General features: G+C 45.6%; 1 protein-coding gene across 1 annotated transcript in view; it reads right to left on the bottom strand.

Annotated features, from left to right (window-relative positions):
• The window catches only part of IL1RAPL2 (interleukin 1 receptor accessory protein like 2), a 204866-nt gene that overhangs the window by 11519 nt on the left and 171438 nt on the right, over positions 1-21909 (bottom strand). The window contains exons 5-7 of the mRNA XM_070951777.1: positions 7168-7297; positions 6360-6505; positions 518-661 (exon numbers count right to left, since the gene is read on the bottom strand). Coding sequence (XP_070807878.1) covers positions 518-661; positions 6360-6505; positions 7168-7297 — 420 coding nt within the window. The remainder of the gene's footprint in view (positions 1-517; positions 662-6359; positions 6506-7167; positions 7298-21909) is intronic.

Below are 21909 nucleotides of genomic sequence, written 5' to 3'. Positions count from 1 at the left end.
AAGTCAACCAACTGGCTTTCATGCCTAAGGCAGGACTAGAACTCACCATCTCCTAGTGATTGTCCCAACATCACCCAGTTGGCTTTCACACCTAAGGCGGGACTAGAACTCACCATCCCCTGGTGATTGTCCCAACATCACCCAGCTGGCTTTCATGGCTAAGGTGGAACTTGAGCTTACAGTCTCCTGGTGATTGGCACAAAATCACCCAGCTTGTTATCATGCCTAAGGTGAGACTAGAACTCACCATCTCCTGGTGATCCAAAGTCATGGCTAAGGTAGGACTTGAACTCACGGTTTCCTGCTTTCTAGCCTGGTGCCTTAACCACTAAACCCAAAGTGGCAGATGCTGGTGTTGTATTTCAGCAAGATCTGAAGCGCGATAGTCCTTCTCTAGCTCCATCCGCTGACACCAGTTTCTCTTATTTCAGATGATACTTCCAATGGCTGATCCATATCATGGACATTTGATTACAGCCACGTTTGTATTCGCTATTTACTCTAGAAATCGACTCACCATCCATGGTTTCATCGCCTCCAAACATCTGCCTGTAGCATAGCATCAGCTCGATGTTGTAGCACTTATAGATGGTTACAAGTATAGCCAGTAAGAGAAATATTGCTCCCAAACCTCCAGCAAGTTCAATTCTGGAGATCAGATCTAGAATAAGACAAGAATAAGTTAGAAAACGGAATGACTTAGCCTAAGGGTGTCAAACTCGATTTCATTGAGGGCCGCATCAGGGTTGTGTTTGACCTTGGTGGGACCGGGGTGGGCGTGGCCAGCTCAACGTTATTCATGTCAGGGGCGCCTGTGGCGGCCCACCAGTGAAAACCGCCTCCTGAGCTCCGTTTTTGGCTGCGAGGACTTTCTGCAACCCTCTAGCAGCGAAAACAGATCTCTGGAAGGTCGTCCCCAGCCCTCCCGAGCTCCGTTTTCGCTGGCAGAGGCACTGCGGGATGGTTCTTTGCTGTTTCCAGGGGGACCCCATGGGCCAGATCTAAGCACCCTGTGGGCCGGATCTGGCCCCTGGGCCTTGAGTTTGACACCCCTGACTTAGCGGATCTTTTCTGGGCTCAAAAATTAAGATCGGGCATGGTTGACATTTGGATGAGAGTTCCAAGGAATTCCAAGCTTGGGAAACTGAAAAGAAAATATTAGAACATGAAGTCCATGAATATATCCACAAAGTTCACCAAGGGTCAAACTTGAGTCAAAAGAAGGTCGATGGAGATTCTCAATCATCCAAGTCATGGTTCTCCCAAAGATGCTTTTTTTAATCCCCAAAAGGCGACTGGACTTTCTTGGTTTAAAAAGATAAAAGGTAAAGGTTCCCCTCGCACATAGGTGCTAGTCATTCCCAACTATAGGGGGCGGTGCTCATCTCCGTTTCAAAGCCGAAGAGCCAGCGCTGTCCGAAGACGTCTCCGTGGTCATGTGGTCGACATGACTCAACGCCAAAGGCACACGGAACGCTGTTGCCTTCCCACCAAAGGTGGTCCCTATTTTTCTACTTGCCTTTTTGACGTGCTTTTGAACTGCTAGCTTGGCAGAAGCTGGGACAAGTCATGGGAGCTCACCCTGTTACACAGCACTAGGGATTCGAACCGCTGAGCTGCCGACCTTTTGAACGACGAGCTCAATGTCTTAGCACTGAGCCACCGCGTCCCTTTCAATCTTTCAATCAATCTTTTGTTTGAGATAGAGCTATATCTTGAACGTAAATCACCCAAATCACCCAAATTATTTTCACATTCTTTTGAGTCCCTTTGAAGAATTGCCAATAGTAGAGTAGAGCCAAACAGAATGGTGTCATGAAATGCTTTTCAAAGCTCCTCACTAGGGCAGAAAGGGGGATTATGAAAATGTTCTCAACCCCGATTTAGCTCACTTCTTGCTTCCGGTACCCAACTGTGGAAAGTCAATGTGATTCATGACAACCATAACTCAATGCCAATGGGAGACCCTCATTAGATTAGAATTCTTTATTGGCCAAGTGTGATTGGACACACAAGGAATTTGTGTTTGGTGCATACGCTCTCAGTGTACATAAAAAGACCAGATGCATCCATCAAGAATCATAAGGTACAACACTTAATGATAGTCATAGGGAACAAATAAGCAACTGAATCATATTAAGAAACAATCGATATAAATCGTAAGGATACAAGCAACAAAGTTACAGTCATGCAGTCATAAGTGGGAGGAGATGGGTGATAGGAACGATGAGAAGACTAATAGTAATAGTAATGCAGACTTAGTGAATAGTTTGACTGTGTTGAGGGAATTTATTTGTTTAGCAGAGTGATGGCATTCAGGAAAAAACTGTCCTTGTGTCTAATTGTTCTGGTGTGCAGTGCTCTATAAAGTCGTTTTGAGGATAGGAGTTGAAACAGTTGATGTCCAGGATGCAAGGGGTCTGTAGATATTTTCACACCCCTCTTTTTGACTCGTGCAGGATACAGGTCCTCAATGGAAGGCAGGTTGGTAGCCATAGTTTTTTCTGCAGTTCTAATTATCCTCTGAAGTCTGTGTCTGTCTTGCTGGGTTGCAGAACCAAACCAGACAGTGATAGAGATGCAGATTAACAGACCGATATATGTTTGAGACCCTGCGTCGTAACCGGGGGCATTCTTAACCTTGCATCCTAGTTCACCCACCCCTTAAAGATACCACAAGAACGCTATGAGACATTGAAAAGATAATTTACGCTCTTATCTTAGCACAGGTATGTGTCGCCATGATAAATAAGCAATGTGAAAGGCAGAAAACTCAGACGCCATCAAGAATAAAAAGGGGAAATATAATGTTTCTCCAACTTGGATGGCACGATGAGTTTATATATCATCAACATCCCTCTGAACTTTACACAGCTTTACTCGCTGTTGAAGTTCATGGTTAACTTTTCTTCTTGAAAGCTTTTTTTTGGGGGGGTCCTGCAATTTATGGCTGGAATTCACCGGCTTCTTTCCTTCCAAATGTCACGGAATAAGACGCAACTCCAGATCAATAAAGGGGGAGCTTAGAAAGGCATGAAGATTCAACCTGGTGCCTATTTTCTGAGCTTCTTGGAATCCCTGGATGATGTCAGGCAAGCCACGGTTAAGCTACGGAGCGTGCTTCCAGCAGATATGATTTTAACCTGCTGCTCTTTGGAGGTGTGTCAGCCATCTTTAGTGACAAACTGACCACTGATTCAGAATGTATGTCTCTTTGTCCAGCCCTCTCTAATCACAGGGGTCGGCAACCTTAAACATTCAAAGACCCACAAAGGTCCTAACCGGAAGCCCCCCGTTCAATTCTGGAGCTGACCGGAAGTCCGGTTCCCCCACCATAGAGACTCCTCCTAGCGCGGCATCCTTTTTCCTCTACCTGTCCTAACTGAAAGCCCTATCAATTGTGGAGCTGACCGGAAAACCCGCCCCTTGCCATAGAGTCTCTTCCTCTGGTTGGTTAGGAGCAGAAAATCCTTGAACAATACTTCTTCTTCTTCCAACAGGTTTTGGTGATTAATCTTCTGTTGATTTTCACCACGCTCCATTTTTTTCTCCTCTCACTTTTCTGCATTAGAGGGCAAAGCGTGCTGAAGAGTCCTGGTGTACATCCAGGGGTGGGCTTAAAATTTTTTAGCAAGGGGTTCTCTGCCCTGTTGCTGGGTGGGGTTGGGCATGGTGGGCATTGTCAGGGTGCTAATTAATCCCATTCTGCTTTTGGGTAATCGCACCTTGATTTAGAGACGTGGATCGAGACTTTTCCTTGCAAGTATACATTAAGAAAATAAACCCCGAAGATATATTTTTCTAAGGAAAACTCATTTATTTGTTATAAAGAAAATAAAACATCTCACTATCTAAATAATTACATTTTGGCAACGTTCCTGCCGGCCACCTCTCTGCGGCCAGACCTCTTGGCAGGAGAACAAAGAAAGTGTAGGAATGCGGACATGCGTAGTGAATCAGAGATAAGGACTTGGCAAGCTACGGAAAGTCTGACAGGCATGGCCTAATCGGCCTCCTGCACCACGGTGGGTGGTGCTTTTGGCCCTCCCTGGGCTCCGGAGGTTTTCCTTGAGCCTCCGAGAAGGTGAAAATGGCCTCCCCAGGCTCCAAAGGCCCTCTGGAGGCTTGAAACGGGCACCAAACTTCCGGTAGGCCTGTTTTTCACCCTCTCTGAGCCTTTGCGCATGCCCAGCATTTACCTGCATCCAAAATGGGCTGTGTGGGGACTCCTGGGAGGGGCAGGGTAGGGTGGGGTGGGGCGGGGTGGGGCGGGATGAGCAGGGCCAGCCAGGAGTGGGATTTGGGGGTTCTCGGAACTGCATAGAATCTTAGCTAGAGGTTCTTCTGAACACCTGCGAACCCCCAGCAGCCCACTCTGCGTATATCACATCTGAGTTGGAACTGGGCAGGGGAGCAAAGAGAATCGTCTCGGAGAAGATTTGACAAGGGAAAGAGTTAAAGATCCCTTTGCATCCTGGCACAGCTTCTCCCGTTGTAAATTTTCCCTGCATAAATTACTTTTCATGCAACGCCTGGGCTCAATCCAAGACATGCGTTTGCATGCGTACCTGTCGTTAATTCCAAGCACTCCTCCTTACTTTCCTGTCTACCAACAGTCAAACCAATTTCCGCGTATGGATTTGAATGAAATCTAAAACACCTAACAAGACTCTGATTTTGCACTCAGCGTGTTCTCCGAGAAAGAAAGCATGTTCAGACAGCATGGGAAGTGGCAGAAAAATCATTTTTATAAATTGACCAGGCTGGTTAAAGAAAAGGGGGAAAAAAAAATAAAATAAAACCCAGTAACAAAAACCTGTGAAAGATACTAAGAAGAAAATCTACGGTATGAAGGAAGGTATCTAAACCCTTGAGTTGAATAGAAAGGAAGAATTTGGAAGCGGTGGGACCCCCTTCCGTGTCTCTTTAGTGATCCATTTTGCATATTGCCCTCAGCCATTGTTTAATAGTAGATTGTAGAAAACTCTCTAATTTGATTGATTGATTGATTGATTGATTGATTGATTGATTTGGCAACAGGAAGGGCATCTGGCTAGGATACACTCAGTTCCATTCAGTTACTCAGACTCCACATCGCAAGGGATTATGTATGGGGTCGTTAAAAGAGGATGGTGATGGTGATGATTGATTGATTGATTGATTGATGATTGATACATTTATAAAGCCACCCGTCTTATAACCGACCTCCGTCTTCCAATAATTGATTACAGGCAAATAGCAATCAGTTGTTAAAACCTTCCAGTACTGGAGCATTCATAACTTCTGGAGGCAAGTTGTTCCACTGATTAATTGTTCTAACTGTCAGGAAATTTCTCCTTAGTTCTAAGTTGCTCCTCTCCTTGATTCGTTTCCATCCATTGATTCTTGTCCTGCCTTCAGGTGCTTTGGAGAATGGCTTGATTTACTCTTCTTTGTGGCAGCCCCTTATTATTGGAACGTTGCTATCATGTCACCCCTAGTCCTCCTTTTCATTAACCTAGACATACCCAGTTCCAGCAACCGTTCTTCGTATGTTTTAGCCTCCAGTCCCCTAATCATCTTGGTTGCTCTTCTCTGCACTCTTTTTAGAGTCCCAACATCATTTTTACATCATGGCGACCAAAACTGGATGCAGGATTCCAAGTGTGGCCTTACCAAGGCATTATAAAGTGGCATTAACACTTCACGTGATCTTGATTCTATCCAAGTTCCAGTTAAGTTGATTTATTGCCCGCACAAGAACTGAGTCAACTAAAGTTCAGCACTAAATTTGAACTGGATAAGAGTCGATGGAATTCAAGGAGTTGGACTTGGAGAGTTTGTGAACACCTAATGATTCTAGGCTGAGTCCTTTCTTGACTCCACCCACAGGCTCTGCCTCTTCTCCTACATCAGCCAAGAAGTGTCTTAGGCACATGCAAGACTTCAGCTGCCCACTTTGTCCTTTCATTTTCTCCTCAACCCCAACATAGAAACAAACAAAGGTCCACATTTTTGCCCCCTGTGTCTTTATGATCCTCCAGAGGAACCTTAGGAGGTATTTTCATACCTCGCTTGAAAAATTTCCAACAGCACCCTCAACCCCCATTGCAAATGATGAGTGACAATAGGAACTGTAGTCCCCAATTCTTGAAAAGGGAGTATAGGACACTAGCAGAATAACTAAAATCCCCACCGGTACACAAGAGTGATTTCACCGCATTTCATTTCTTAGCCCATTCAATTCTGGAAGGAATATAATACATATATTTTCAGGACGGGAAAATAGCCCCCTTCATTTCTTCAGAATGCGCAGCGACGCTGACGGAGACGGGAATGAAAAAAAAAAAAGAGGAAGAAAAAGAAAGAAAGAAAAATACCTCGTTTTCTCAGAATGATGCTCGCCTGTTTCTTCCCATTTCTGTTTTCGACGTGGCATGTGTAATTAGCCAGGTCTGCTTCTTTCACAATGTCAAAGATTAATGTTAACTCCACAATTTTTTCTCCAAGGTGCTCTTTGAGGAGCCTGAAAGAAAACAGAAAAACATTGGCGGGTTCGTTCGCAGGCCTCAAGATAGATGAGTTACTGTTGTGGCCTGTCAGCTGCCAGCCCCTCCAACAGCCAAATCAGAGGAGGAGGAGGAGGAGGAAGAGGTGTGGGGGTCAGAATCCGCATAAAGGCAACCTGAGAACTCCGTACAGAGAACTGCCTCTGTACATTTTTCTTTATTTTGCAAAAGTCACCAGGATTAACTGTTCAAGGCAGACTCGACGCCAATCAGCTTCCAAACAAGGAAACAATTTGCAATTCAGAATAAACAAGCTGTTAAGACCAACTTTTGGAAATAAACTACCCTGTTTCCCCAAAAATAAGACATCCCCTGATAATAAACCCAATCGGGCTTTTGAGAGCATGCGTTAAAATGAGCCTCCCCCCGAAAATAAGCCCTCCCCGAAAATATTTAAACACAGAGCTGGAAATCAGGTAAGACGGCAAGAGGAGCCCCATCTTGCTCCATGCTTCCCAAAATAATAAGACCTCCCCAAAAATAAGGCCAAGCGCTTATTTCAGGGGTCAAACAAATATAAGACAGGGTCTCATTTTCGGGGGAAACACAGTAGATGTTTGTTTTTTCAGTTTTCTAAATTACGAGGTGGGGAGGAAATGCGAGCGACGTCGTTCTGTACCTGATTTCGCCTTCTTTAATATGATTCTCCAGTTCCTCGATAAATTTCTCCCCTCTCGTCCAGTAGATCATGGGGCCCGACTCGCCACTGAAGCCGAAAAATGCTTTGCAAATAACGCTGAGGGGCTGACCTGAAAAGCAACACAGGAGAAAGAGAGAGGAAAAAAGTGACAGTGATGCTTTGTGGCAAGAGAGCACAACAGCCGTCAGTTCGCTTCGTAAAATTTAAGAGTTTGGAACGAATTTTTCGCTTAGGAGAGAGAGAGAGAGAGCCCCGAAGGACCGTCTCCTCGGGAATAAACAGAGTAGAGTTGTAGCAAGTGAATTTGTTATGGGGAAATAGCGGGACGTGCTTCCCCAGTTGAAAAGATCTTGGTTTCTTCATGTCAACTGGGCCATCTTTTGACTAATCAAGGAGAGAAGCAACCTAGAACTAAGGAGGAATTTCCTGACAGTGAGAAGAATTCGTCAGTGGAACTACCTGACTCTGTGGTTTCTTCCCCAAACCCCCACAACTTTAACCTTCGGCTGTCTACTTTCGACCTCACCCCATTCCTAAGAGGTCCGTCAAGGGGGCGTGCATAAGTGCACCAGCGTGCCTACCGTCCCTGTCCTACTGTCCCCATTTATTTGTATCCGTCTCCTGTATTCGTAATCATGATTATATTTATATCTGTTATCTGGTACACGCTTGACAAAATAAATAAATAAAATAAATAATAAAATAAATAAAACGATTGTCTTCAGAAGTTGTGAATGCTCCAACACTTGAGGTTTTTAAGAAGAGGTTGGACAACCATTTATCTGAAGTGGTGTAGGGTTTTCTGCCTGAGCAAGGGGATGGACTAGATGACCTCCAAGGTCCCTTCCAACTCTGTAACTCTGTTCTGTTCTGTTCTAATCTATTCTTACTAGATTCTATTCTATTCTATTCCCTCTCCTCTCCTCTCCTCTCATCTCATCTCCTCTCCTCTCCTCTCCTCTCCTCTCCCCTCCCCTACTCTACTCTACTCTACTCTTATTAGATTCTATTCACTCCTCTCCTCTCCTCTCCTCTCCTCTCCTCTCCTTTCCTCTCCTCTCCTCTCCCCTACCCTACCCTACTCTATTCTACTCTACTCTTATTAGATTCTATTCACTCCTCTCCTCTCCTCTCCTCTCCTCTCCTCTCCTCTCCCCTACTCTACTCTACTCTACTCTTATTAGATTCTCTCCTCTCCTCTCCTCTCCTCTCCTCTCCTCTCCTCTCCTCTCCTCTCCTCTCCTCTCCTCTCCTCTCCTCTCCCCTACCCTACCCTACTCTACTCTATTCTACTCTACTCTTATTAGATTCTATTCACTCCTCTCCTCTCCTCTCCTCTCCTCTCCTCTCCTCTCCTCTCCTCTCCTCTCCTCTCCTCTCCTCTCCTCTCCCCTACCCTACCCTACTCTACTCTATTCTACTCTACTCTTATTAGATTCTATTCACTCCTCTCCTCTCCTCTCCTCTCCTCTCCTCTCCTCTCCTCTCCTCCCCGCTCCTCTCCTCTCCTCTCCTCTTGAATGGCTGCTAAGCGACCGTCGTAAGTTGAGGACTACCTGTAACGCTCAAAAATTCATAGAATTGATCACGTTATCATGTTCCCAGAACTTCGGTTTCCAGAAGGATATAAGATGATGCAGCTGGCAGGGAAGCTGCGAAAGCGAACTGGACTAGGGATAATGTTCCATCAAAAGGATAATGTTCGTTTGAGTTCTTTTAGTTTTGATCTACTTTTCCTAAAGGATCAAATTCTCCTATACAATCCCATCAATGCTCACGGCAGTTGAATTCCGTTCAGGATCGTTCTAGGCAAAGCCGAAACTTTGCGAAAGCCACAAAGGGGTTTTTTTTGTTTTCAAAATCCTTACAGTAGAGTTCCAAATCCTTATTACAAGTCACGGCGGCATTACAATTTCTCCCGGGTCAAGAAAGGACTCTTGATGAAGTCAAGATGGCGGCTGTGACGTATGAACGGAAGCCTCACCCCCCTTTTAAACATGCCTGCAATGCGTCACAACGCTGGTGTGGTCTCCGGCACACCATTAAAAGCCAAAAAGTGTTGCGAAACTCTAATGAATACAAAACATACTGAGCTGAGATTGATCGGAGCCAAGATCGCTTCTCTTTTTGGCCCAGGGTTATCTTTCCTTCCTCCCTCCTTCCCGCCTTCACTCCCTCCCTCCCTCTTCCTTCCTTCCTTCTTTCCTTCCCTCCTTCTCCTTTCTTCTTTTTTCTCCGTCCTTCCTTCCCTCTGCCTTCCTTCCTCCTTTTCTTTCTTCCTCTCTCCCTGCCTCCTTTCCTTCCCTATTTTCCTCGTTCTCCTTTCTACCTTTTCCTCCTTCCCTCCCTCTCCCTTTCCTTCCTCCCTCCCTCCATCTCCCTTTCCTTCCTCCCTCCCTCCCTCCTTCCCTCCTTCTCCTTTCTTCCTTTTTCTTCCTCCTTCCGTCCCTCTTCCTCCCTCCTTTCCTCCCTCCTTCCCTTCCCTCGTTTCCTCATTCTCCTCTCTTCCTTTTCCTCCCTCCATTCTTCCCTCTTCCTTCCTCCTTTTCTTCCTCCCACCCTTCTTTCCTTTCCTTTCCTCATTCTCCTTTCTTCCTTTGCCTTCCCCCTTCCTCCCTCTCTCCTCTCTCCCTCCTCCTCTCTTCTTTCCTTCCCTCCTTTCTACATTCTTTTTCCTCCCTCCCTGTCCCCTCCCTCCCTCCTTTTCTTATTCTCCCTCCCTCCCTCTCCCCTCCCTTCCTCCCTCCCTCTTTCTTCTTCCCACTGCTGATTTGAACTGGACGTACTTCTGAGTCAACCTGGCCATCAGATGTTCTGAGAACATGGCATCTCCTGATTGATGCCTACGGCCGTTGTGTAAAGCCTAATTTTGGAGCCGAGATTGATGGGAGCCAAGGTTGCTTCTCTTCTTGGTCCAGATGAAGGACCTTATCTTTGACCCTGACTTTGAATTAATTAATACAAAACATACATGTAGGACATAAGACGATTGGAGGGAGACTTTCTGTTCCAGTTCCTCAACCTCCCTTTAAATGAGAAAGAATAGGATTTATTTTTATTTTAAAAAATGGGAGAATTTCTATGGCTTGCCCGCATGGGAACTAACGCATTCCATGTTTCCATAAGAATCTGTCTAGGCACATAAACATGTGACAGGGGGTTTTTTTTGGCCTTTAATAGGAAACGGCGCTTGCCGAGATGTGAGAAAGGGTTTTTAAAACTTATTGAAAGAGTTTTTTGGACAATCGGGAGGAACAGCTTCTGCCCTTTACGGGGCCGACCCCGCTGTGCTCTAAGTACTGGTTGAACAGCTGGGGCTGCGGGTTCTCTATTCAATGACCCAGCAAGATTTCTGTTGGAAGCTACATAAATAAATAACCGAGAGGAAATGAAAAATACTCCAGAGAGGCATCTAATTTCTATAAATGCTAAGCAAATTTCCTGAAGAGATTCTCGTGGTTAAAAGAAATAACAAACACACGCAGAGAGATACGGAGCTATTGCATGTGTATATATGTATATAAAAAAAACAAAGTGAAAAACCCACAGCACAGGAGGTGGGCTTCTGCCGGTATATTAAGGAGACAAACCTGCACACAGGAGCTCAAACTCCCTTCCTTAAACCGCTATTCGAAGCTGAATTTAATAGTTTCATCTTATCCATACTTCCTTCCCTTCCTTCCCTTCCTTCCCTTTCTTTCCTTTCCTCCTTCCCACATTCTTTCCTCTTTTTCCTCTCTCCTTCCCTCCTCCCCTCCCTCTTTCTTCCTTCTTTTCCTCCCTCCCTCCCTCCCTTCTTCCCTTCCCTCCTTCCTTCCTTCTCCTTTCTTTTCTTCCCTCTCCCCTTCCTTTATTCCTTCCTTCTTTCCTTCCCTTCCTCCCTTCTTTCCTCCCCTCCTTCTCTTTCCTTTTTCTCCCTCCCTCACTTCTTTCCTTCCCTCTTTCCCTCCTCCTTTCCTCCTTGCCTCCCTCCCTCCTTCCCTCTCTCCCTCTTCCTCCCTCCCTCCTTTCCTCCCTCCCTTCTTTCCTTCCCTCATTCTCCTTTCGTTTTCCTCCTTCCCTCTCCCCTTCCCTCCTCCCTCCTTCCCTCCCTCCCTTCTTTCTTTCCCTCCTTCCCTCATTCTTTTTTGTTTTCCTCCCTCCCTCCCTTCTTTCCTTCCCTCCTTCTCCTTTCTTCTTTCCTCCCTCCCTCCTTCCCTCCCTCTTCCTCCCTCCCTCCCTCCTTTCATCCCTCCCTTCTTTCCTTCCCTCCTTCTCCTTTCTTTTCTTCCTTCCTCCTTCCCTCTCCCCTTTCTTCCTTCCTTCCCTCCCTCCCTTCCCTCCTTCCCTCATTATTTTTCCTTTTCCTCCCTCCCTCCCTTCTTTCCTTCCCTCCTTCCCTCCTTTCCTCATTCTTTCTTCCTTTCCTCCCTCCCTTTCCCCTTCCTTCCTTCCTTCCTTTCCTCATTCTCCTTTCTTCCTTTCCTCCCTCCCTTCTTTCCTCCCCTCCTTCCCTCCTTTCCTTATTCTTCCTTTCCTCCCTCCCTTTCCCCTTCCTTCCTTCCTTCCCTTCTTCCTTCCTTTCCTCATTCTCCTTTCTTCCTTTCCTCCCTCCCTTCTTTCCTTCCCTCCTTCTCTCCTTCCCTCCTTCCCTCATTCTTCCTTTCCTCCCTCCCTCCCTCCCTCCCTCCCTCCCTCCCTCCCTTCCTTCCTTCCTTCCTTCCTTCCTTCCTTCCTTCTTCCCTCCCTCCCTCCCTCCCTCCCTTTCTTTCTTCCTTCCCACTGCCTAGTACAGAAGCTGTTTTGAGAACATGGCATCTCCTGATTGATGCCTACGATCATTGTGTCAAGCCTAATTTTGGAGCTGAGATTGACCGGAGCCAAGGTCCCTTCTCTTCTTGGCCTAGGGTTATCTTTGGGACTTAGAAACCCCAATGAAATGCCTAACATAACAGGACTATTTGTCCATTCCCAGAAGGATAGCCATGGTGGCTAGGACTATTTCAGACAAACCACGTCCATTTTCATCACATGACTGCAAACGGTCATAAGTGCACGGAGTGGTCATCAATCACTCTGCCCCCTCCCCCGACCAATGCCATTATAACTTTGAACTGTTGCTAAGTGGAAAAATTGACAAATCCAATCTTCTTTCGCTTCTGAACTCAGGCGAGGCTGCCACCTGCTGAAACTTGTACCGGTATGGTTAATCCAACAGAGAATCCTGTGAAATGTTAATTTCTGCCTTCCAGGGCCCCATCTTTCTCGGGCAGGGCTGGGAATGTCCTTGTCATCCCTGTCACTCGATGGCTTCAGTTGGGTGGCATGGCCCCTCCGTTGTAGAAGGCTTTGGATGCGATGGACCAGATAGGGCCATTCCCGCAGGGAAAGAAGACAACCTCCTAAAGCAAGGGGGTCAAACCCGATTCCATTGAGGGCCGCTTCAGGGTTGTGTTTGACCTCAGAGAGCTGGGAGTGGGGTGTTTAGCTGGGGGTGGGGGTGGCCATGGTGGGCATGGCCAGCTCAACGTCACTCATGTCGGGGGCACCTGTGATGGCCAAGTGCTAAGGCAGGAGACCAGGGCTTCTATTCAGCAGATTGAGTAGTTCGGAGAATCGGCAAATACCATCTCTGGCTGGCCCCAGAGTGGGGTGGGAATGGAGATTTTGCAATATCCTTCCCCCAGGAGTGGGGTGGGAATGGAGATTTTGCAATATCCTTCCCCCAGGAGTGGGGAGGGAAAGGAGACTTTGCAATATCCTTCCCCTGAAGTGGGAAGGGAATAGAGATTTTGCAGTATCTTTCCCCTGGAGTGGGGAGGGAAAGGAGATTTTGCAGTATCCTTCCCCTGCCATGCTCACCAAGCCACACCACGCCCAACAAGCCCCGCCCACAGAACTGGTAGTAAAAATATTTGAATTCCACCACTGCCTGAGATCCTCACTCACTTTCATTATAATCTCCTCCCTCCCTCCCTCCCTCCCTCCCTCTCTCCCTCCCTCCCTCCCTTCCTTCTCTTCTTTTTGCTTCCCTCTTCATTCACATTTCTTCTTCCTTCCCATCTTTTCTTCTTTTTCTTTCCCTTTCTCCTTTCCTTTTTTTAAAAAAACATTTTGATTGAATTACATAATATTACAATTCAACTAATATCGGTTAAGCAGTGTTCATACATATACATATATATAGATTACTTACATGGTGTCTCTTAAGTCACTTATTCCTATTAATAGTTACACCTTCTCCTTCTTTCTTTTTATCTTCCATCCACTTGTACCACCCTTCCCACTCTATATAGTATTCCGAATTTTCATCATCATTTAACTCATACGTTAATTTACTCATCTCAGCGCATTCAAATACTTTTCTAATTATATGCTCCTCCGGTGGTAATCCCTTTTCTTTCCAGTATGTATATGCACAATTCCCTTTCTCCTTTCCTATCCCTTCTTGTATGCTCAAATGCGAAAGGGGAAACATTTCTCCTTTCGTTTTGTTTTCAGTTTGTTTTGCTAGCCCTCCGCCAACGAAAATGGGACGCAGGGGCATCGCAGCGCGCAGAGACACCGTGAGCTGATCCTTTGCTGTTTCCAGGTCGGCCTCGCGGACCAGATCTAAGCACCCTGTGGACCGAATTTGGCCCGTGGGCCTTGAGTTTGACACCCATGTCCTAAGGAGTCATTTCACTTAGAATCCCGCCAAGATGACAAAGAAGTCAAACATACACAATTTGAAATTTGAAAAACCGAACGCGCCACCTTTCGTAAAGTTCTCCATCCAGGCTCCGGGGGTTGTCAAAGTGTTGAAGGTTTCCGAGGCAATTTAATTGCATTGTGTATTAGAGAAAAGTCCTCTAGCACTCTCGTTTTTAATTACTTTCCTTTCAATCTCTTCGCCCTCTCCTGGTTGATCTAATTAAGCATCAAGGGCCTCTGGGATGTCGATGGCATCTCCATCTCAGATCAGCCTCGTCTTTGGCCCTTGTTAAGGATATTGTTGTTGTGTTACCAACCAGCAGAGTGTAGAGCACAGAGAAACGTTGCTGAGAGCAATGAATAAGAGATGTGCAAACTGGTTTATCAAAAGTTTACTTTATAGTGGAAAAACAATCTCATAGTCTTTAAATCAATCCAAGTCTTTGCCAGTTAAATCAGTCCAGTGAGACAAAAATCTTCTTACCACACAAACAGTAGTTGGTTAGAATAACAAACTCACTCTGGTTCACAAACCACAATGGTAGCAGATCCATCCAACGATGATAGCACAATGATAGCAACTCCACACACAATGGTAGCTTATCGTCAACTGAATACTTTACAGTACCTTTCTTAAATACGTTTACAACCAGTGATTATCTAATTACAGCATGACTCAGCATTACAATGAATCAGCAGGAAAACTTTAAAGTCACACAATACATATTCATATTAAAGTCACAGAACACATATATTGCCTGGACAACTTGTTAGGCTCAAACCATATCCTAACAGCCCTGACAAAGTTAGCCCAAAAGCCTTCGAGGAGAACCAAGAAAGATGCTGCACCCGTCTAAAGAATTTTTAAGGTGAATAGAATAGAATAGAGCTGGAAGGGACCTTGGAGGTCCAGCACCCTGCTCAAACAGAAGAACCAACAGATCATGCCAGACTAGTCTTATTGCATTCTTTGACAAAGTGACAAAATTAGTGGACCAGAGGAAGGCTGTTGATACAATTTACTTGGACTTCAGTAAGGCATTTGACAAAGTAGACCTGATATCTACTATTAGATAAAGTAGAGAAATGTGGGTTAGACAGCATCACCACCAGATGGATTCGTAACTGGCTGACCAACCGCACTCAACGTGTAGTCCTCAATGGAACTGCGTCTACATGGAGGGAAATATGCAGTGGAGTACCCCAAGGCTCTGTTTTAGGCCCAGTACTCTTCAACATCTTCATCAATGATTTGGATGACAGGATAGATGGGAAACTCATCAAATTTGCAGATGACACCAAACTGGCAGGAATAGCCAACACTCCAGAAGATTGGCTCAAGATACAGAAGGATCTTGACAGACTTGAACATTGGGCGCTATCTAACAAAATGAAATTCAATGGTGGAAAAAAGCCAGGTTCTACATTTAGGCAAGAAAAACAAAATGCGCAGGTACCGTATATGTAGTACCTCGCTCAATAGTAGTAACTGTGAGAGGGATCTTGGAGTCCTAGTGAACAATCACTTAAATATGAGGCAGCAGCTGCCAAAAAAGCCAACACAGTTCTAGGCTGCATAAACAGAGGGATAGAATCAAGATCACGTGAAGGGTTAATACCACTTTATAAGGCCTTGGTAAGGCCACACTTGGAATCCTGCATCCAGTTTTGGTCACCATGATGTAAAAAATATATTGAGACTCTAGAAAGAGTGCAGAGAAGAGCAACAAAGATGATGAGGGGACTGGAGGCTAAAACATACGAAGAACGGTTGCAGGAACTGGATATGTCTAGTTTAATGAAAAGAAGGACTAGGGGAGACATGATAGCAGTGTTCCAATATCTCAGGGGCTGCCCCAAAGAAGACGGAGCCAAGCTATTCTCCAAAGCACCGGAGGGCAGGACAAGAAACAACAGATGAAACTAATCAAGGAGAGAAGCAACTTAGAACTAAGGAGAAATTTCCTGACAGTGGGAACACTTAACCAGTGGAACAACTTGCCTGCAGAAGTTGTGAATGCTCCCAACACTGGAAGTTTTTTAAGAAGAGGTTGGATAACCATTTGTCTGAAGTGGTGTAGGGGTTTTCTGCCTAAGCAGGGGGTTGGACTAGAAGATCTCCAAGGTCCCTTCCAACTCTTCTCTTCTCTTCTCTTCTCTTCTCTTCTCTTCTCTTCTCTTCTCTTCTCTTCTCTTCTCTTCTCTTCTCTTCTCTTCTCTTCCTTATTCCATTTCATATTCTGTTCTGTTCTGTTCTGTTCTGTTCTGTTCTGTTCTATTCTATTCTATTCTATTCTATTCTATTCTATTCTATTCTATTCTATTCTATTCTATTCTATTCTATTCTATTCTATCCCATCCCATCCCATCCCATCCCATCCCATCCCATCCCATCCTCTATTCTATTCTATTCTATTCTATTCTATTCTATTCTATTCTATTCTATTCTATTCTATTCTATTCTATTCCATCTCAGACAAGTGACTGTCCAGTCTCTTCTTAAAAACCTCCAGTGATGGAGTGCCCACGATTTCTGGTGGCCAGCTGTTCCACTGGTTAATTGTCCTCAATGTTAGGAAGTTTCTCCTTAATCCCAGGTTGCTTCTCTCTTTGATTAGTTTCCCGGAGTCCGAAGGAAAGCAGAGCTGAACTGAATGTTGGGCTATCATGCCATTAGCCACTTTAAAAAGGGGTCACCTTGGGACACGAACCGTTAATCTTTCTGCTGGTTGCAACCTCAAAATGACTTCTTTAGCACAGACCCGCAACCCCTTTGCCTTAGTTCTTTTGATCAGAGCTATTTATTGCACAACTGATAAAATCACAACTCTGCCCACGAACTGGCTGGAACGACTATGTGGGCTCCAGAGGCGATTTGAAGCCAGTTTTGCAATGGTACGGGTCAACGCGTCTTGCAAGACAAGTGGGAAAATTGGGAGGCAATATTCAAACGGCCTCCATTCCTCCCCTCCCAATTTAACAGCAAAATTCTAGCTGAAGCAAAATGTCTCCCTGGACGTGTTTTTTATGGAGATAAAAACGAAACCAGAACTTTTCCTTTTTTATTTATTTATTTATTTTATTTATTTTATTAAATTTCTATAACCGCCCTTCTCCTGAAGGACTCAGGGCGGTGAACAGCCACAAGATAAAAACACATAAATACAAAAATTTAAGATCAAATAAAAATGAATTAAATAATTTGGCTGAATTTAAAATACCCCATAATTTAAAACAAATTAAAATTTACATTTAAAAAAGGGAGAGGATTTAGGCCAGGCCAGCTTGATGAAATAAAAAAGTCTTAAGCACGCGATGGAAGGTGTGCAGATCCGGGATCCTCCGTAACTCCGGGGGGAGCTCGTTCCAGATCGTAGGTGCCCCCACAGAGAAGGCTCTCCCCCTAGGGGCCGCCAGTCGACATTGTTTGGCCGACGACACCCGGAGGAGCCCCTCTCTATGGGAGCATACTGGCCGGTGGGAGGCTATTGATGGTAGCAGGCGGTCCCGCAGATAACCAGGTCCTAAGCCATGGAGCGCTTTAAAGGTGATAACCAGCATCGGAAGACCACCGGGAGCCAGTGCAGCTCGCGCAGGAGAGGTGTTACATGGGAGCTCCACGTCGCTCCCATAACCACCCGCGCGGCTGCACTCTGCGCCAGTTGGAGCCTCCGAGTGCACCTCAAGGGGAGCCCCATGTAGAAAGCGTTACAATAGTCCAGACGAGAGGTGACGAGGGCATGAGTGACTGTGTGAAGAGAGTCCCTAAATTGGGAAAAGAACTGGAGAAAAAAAATGTGGAACTTGGTTACTCTATACGTTGACAGCAGCAAGACTATTAGGTGCAAAAATGAAAGGGCACTTCGATTCCTAGCGTGGACGAACGGTTGCAGAAGCTGATGGAGTCGGCTGAAAATGGCAAAATTGACTATTTTGATTAAAGAAAAGAATGTAAGTGCTTTTGTTTCCACACGGAGACCACTTCTGGATTTTGTGCTTGACGTGGAAAAGAATGAAACTTTGATTTGGGGTTTGACCGATTCGACTGATAGATCTTTACAGAAATGGCTCGTTCACACTATTATGGAAAAGCAAAAAGCTGTGATTTGATGTTAACGCCTTATTTTGCTGCAACAGAGAGAGTCGGAAGTCAATGCTATCCGAGTATTTATTTATTTATTGGTTCGATTTATATGTCGCCCTTCTCCGGAGACTCAGGGCGGCTTACAATGCGTTAAGCAATAGCCTTCATACTTTTGTATATACAGTACCTGCTTAGTAGGGCTTTTGCCCCCCCCTCTCCCCTAAGCGGTGAGTATGAATGTTCATAGACTGGAATAGACACGGCAACAGGTCAGCCAATGGGGACTGTTTGGAAACTGAAACATAGTATTTGTTTGTACGGGGTCATAAGAGACAGTTTGGAGTCCGGGCGTGGCTTAGACTTGCTAAACTGTGTACAAGAGTAGATTTGGCCTCTTTAATCAAAGCCTCTGTACCAGTGGTGGGTTGCTCCCGGTTCGCCCCAGTTCGCCCCACTTTGGGCGAACCAGTAGTGGCGACAGCGGGAGGCTCCGCTCACACGTCCAGACGCCATCAAAAAACAATCTGCGCATGGGCAGAAGCTTCTGCACACGTGCAAAAGCACCACACGCTCGCAAAGTGAGCTCGTCCCCGTCCCGTGCACTACCGATAGCAAACCGGTAGTGCCGGGTTTTGAAACCTACTACTGCTCTGTACAATATATTAGCCTCTATGTCTCTCTACTCTGTAATGACTTGCTTCTATGAATATTGCTTCTGTGTTCCTGATTTTACATGCTGAATCCTGCTGTTTTGGTATTGCGCATAAAAAAGTTTCTTATATATAATTTGAACCCTGCTGAAGTCCATTTAATTGTGTGTCTGACTGTGTGGGCTGCAACAAACGCTGACAAATGCTTCTTTTTCTCCCTCCCCCCGTCTTTCCTCACTTCTCTTCCCTGTTTCCCCTGCCCCCCCTCACTGCTCTTTTATTTACTTTTGTATTTTACAATACTCTATAACTCAATTTTTTAAAAAATGCTTACGAGAAGAAAAAAAAAACCCGGCGTAGGACATCAAAGCTGCTTTTAAAATAATTTGTTGGGACTTTGGGCACTGAAGTTTAGCTGGAAGCTGGTTTCGTGGCATTTTAAGCAGCTTGAATTAAATGTTCATTTTCTTTTCTTCTAACCTGCCTGGCCAACGGTGCTTTCAAGCACACCGGGAACACAATCCTGTTCCTACCTGAAAACCTGAAGGTGTAGACACCTGTGGTTTGAACCTGAAGCATGGCTCAGCCCCGTGAATCTGAGAAAGGACTGTGAGCAGCTAATGAAAGTATGGAGCAGCAAAAAGACTCAGCGGGTCCCCCAGGCTAGGTTAATGTACTCACTTGGCCAGATGACACCACAAGCGGTGTATGCTTGCCTTAACTTGTTATCCTTCTCTCTGGCTAGGAGAACTGCTTTGGTTTCAATGGGTGACCTAGGCTTCCTTAGAAAGCATACAGCACAATCTTAGTCCCGGCAAACCTCTTTTATTCATACGGCTGTGAATGATTGTCATTCCCAGTCTGAAAGGCTTCTCAAACAGTCTTTCAGGGGAGTGTTTACAAACACCCACCTTATCTCCCTTGGAATGCTGCCAGAGAACTAATTGCCAAAACGCAGGGCAAGGCCAAACTTAGCACAGAGTCAAACAGAACTTTCCCAGAGCTTTTACCGACCAGATGAACTAATTGCTTCCTGCAAAAGCTCACGTCCTATTCGCTTCTCTTTTATGTCTTATGGAAAGGGCCAATCATCTCCAAGCCTTACTCTCAAGTCGACCCTGTTTTCTTAATTGTTAATTGTCTTCTGGCAGCTCTGCGCATGCGCACACTGGGAACAGGCTCCCGCTGTTCTTCTGCCTCACTGATGTCAGACTCTGAAGAATCTGGAGGCAGCAAAGAACTACCAGATGGCCTTGGCTCCCTCTCTGCCTCTGACTTAGAGCCCTCCTCCGAGCCTTCCCCAAACTCCAGGACTGACCCATGTTCCTCCCCAACCTCCTCACTGTCTGAATCTCCTGCCAGCTCTGCTGGCTGCTGGCGGGCCACAACAGTATCATTTCATCTTTCTCCTTGAGCATCATGTGCTTTGCAATGCATGCGTTGCCCCTTCTGTGGTGTCAGGAACCCTAGATATTCTCCACCAAGATCTGGAGAATGTGACTATTTCATTCTCGGCTGAAGTACTGGGATCGTTCACTCTCCTGTTCATTTTTTTGGATTCTGTGCTCAGGAAGTCCTTTGAAGCACCCATGAAGAGAGGTTAAAAACGATTCTGGACAAGTAGTTTGCTGGCAACTCTGCCCCAGGTGTTTTATCTACAAAGGAGGACTTTGAATTGCAACCATAAAGTTGGGCAAGCAAATCCAAACATACCAGAACCCTCATCATCAAACCAGAGCAAAAGGTGAACTTTTAAGGAAAGGTTTGTAATTCAGAAGTCATCAAATCTCATCTCTCTCTCCCTCCCTCCCTCCCTCCCTCCCTCCCTCCCTCTCTCTCTCTCTCTCTCTCTCTCTCTCTCTCTCTTGCAAAGTCATCTTATATCCAATCAATATAGGGTTGACTTCACTCAATATAGGATTGAGTGAAGGCCTTGATTTCAAGGACAATATGGGATTGACCCTGAAATCAAGGCCTTCAACCATTGCACTGGCATTTCTGGTCTTCTAATCTTTCCTTCTTCTCCTTCTCGTTCTCCTTCTCCTTCTCTTCCTTTTACCTCCTCCTCTACCTCTTTCTCTTCTTCTTCTTCTTCTCTTCCTTCTCCTTCTCCTTCTCCTTCTCCTCCTCCTCTTCCTCCTCCTCCTCCTCCTCCTCCTCCTCCTCCTCCTCCTCCTCCTCCTCCTCCTCCTCTTCTTCTTCTTCTTCTTCTTCTTCTTCTTCTTCTTCTTCTTCTTCTTCTTCTTCTTCTTCTTCTTCTTCTTCTTCTTCTTCTTCTTCTTCCTCTTCCTCTTCCTCTTCCTCTTCTTCTTCTTCTTCTTCTTCTTCTTCTTCTTCTTCTTCTTCTTCTTCTTCTTCTCCTCCTCCTCCTCCTCCTCCTCCTCCTCCTCCTCCTCCTCCTCTTCCACTTCCTCTTCTCCTTCTCCTCCTCCTCCTCCTCCCACCCCTTTCCTGTCCAACTTCAAGAACTAGAACCGGTCTTCTTCTCGTTGTTGGCTTTGCAATGGCTTCTCGTTGCCTGTTGCTGTGGCTTCTTTGCCTTCTGCTAAACAAGATCCTCTCCGTGTAGGAAGCAGGGGCAGCTACGTAACACCAGAGGGTGCCCTTGCAATCTCCAAACGAACCTTCTGAGTCCATCGCGTTGAAGCAAAGCACCCTTCCTGTGGATTGCATCTCTACTCAGTGACTGCAGAGCTGAATGCAAGAGGTAACTGTTAATTAAACACCAGGATGGAGCCCTGGGTAGTAATTTTGTGACTCATAGTGGGGGGCGGGGAGCAGGCTGTACAAACTCTCAAATCTAGACAGATAGTCCACTTATTTAGCCTGGACTTATTTGGAATTAAGGGGTGTGATGGCTTAGCGGTTAAAGACACTGAGCTTGTCAGCTGGAGCACTGACAACTCCAAGGTTAAGACCCAAGCTCCGTGCAACAACGTGAGCTCTTGTAACATAACAAAAAGTAACCAAAAAAAAAAAAAAAAGCCAGGTTCTACATTAGGCAGGAAAAACCAAATGCACAAGTACAGTATAGGTGGTCCCTCGCTCAATAGTAGTAACTGTGAGAGGGATCTTGGAGTCCTAGTGGACGATTTAAATATGAGCCAGCAGTGTGCACAGCTGCCAAAAAAGCCAACACAGTTCTAGGCTGCATCAACAGAGGGATAGAATCAAGATCACGTGAAGTGTTAATACCACTTTATAAGGCCTTGGTAAGGCCATATTTGGAATATGGCATTCAGTTTTGGTCGCCACGATGAAAAAAAGATGTTGAGACTCTAGAAAGAGTGCAGAGAAGAGCAACAAAGAGGATTA

The sequence above is a fragment of the Pituophis catenifer genome, unplaced genomic scaffold (assembly GCF_029215685.1).
Source record: "Pituophis catenifer annectens isolate HBS135680 unplaced genomic scaffold, rPitCat1.0.hap2 SCAF_11, whole genome shotgun sequence".
NCBI classification, from domain to species: Eukaryota; Metazoa; Chordata; class Lepidosauria; order Squamata; family Colubridae; genus Pituophis; species Pituophis catenifer.
Note: the sequence above shows the minus strand (reverse complement) of the source record. Positions and strands in the feature narration are given on the sequence as shown.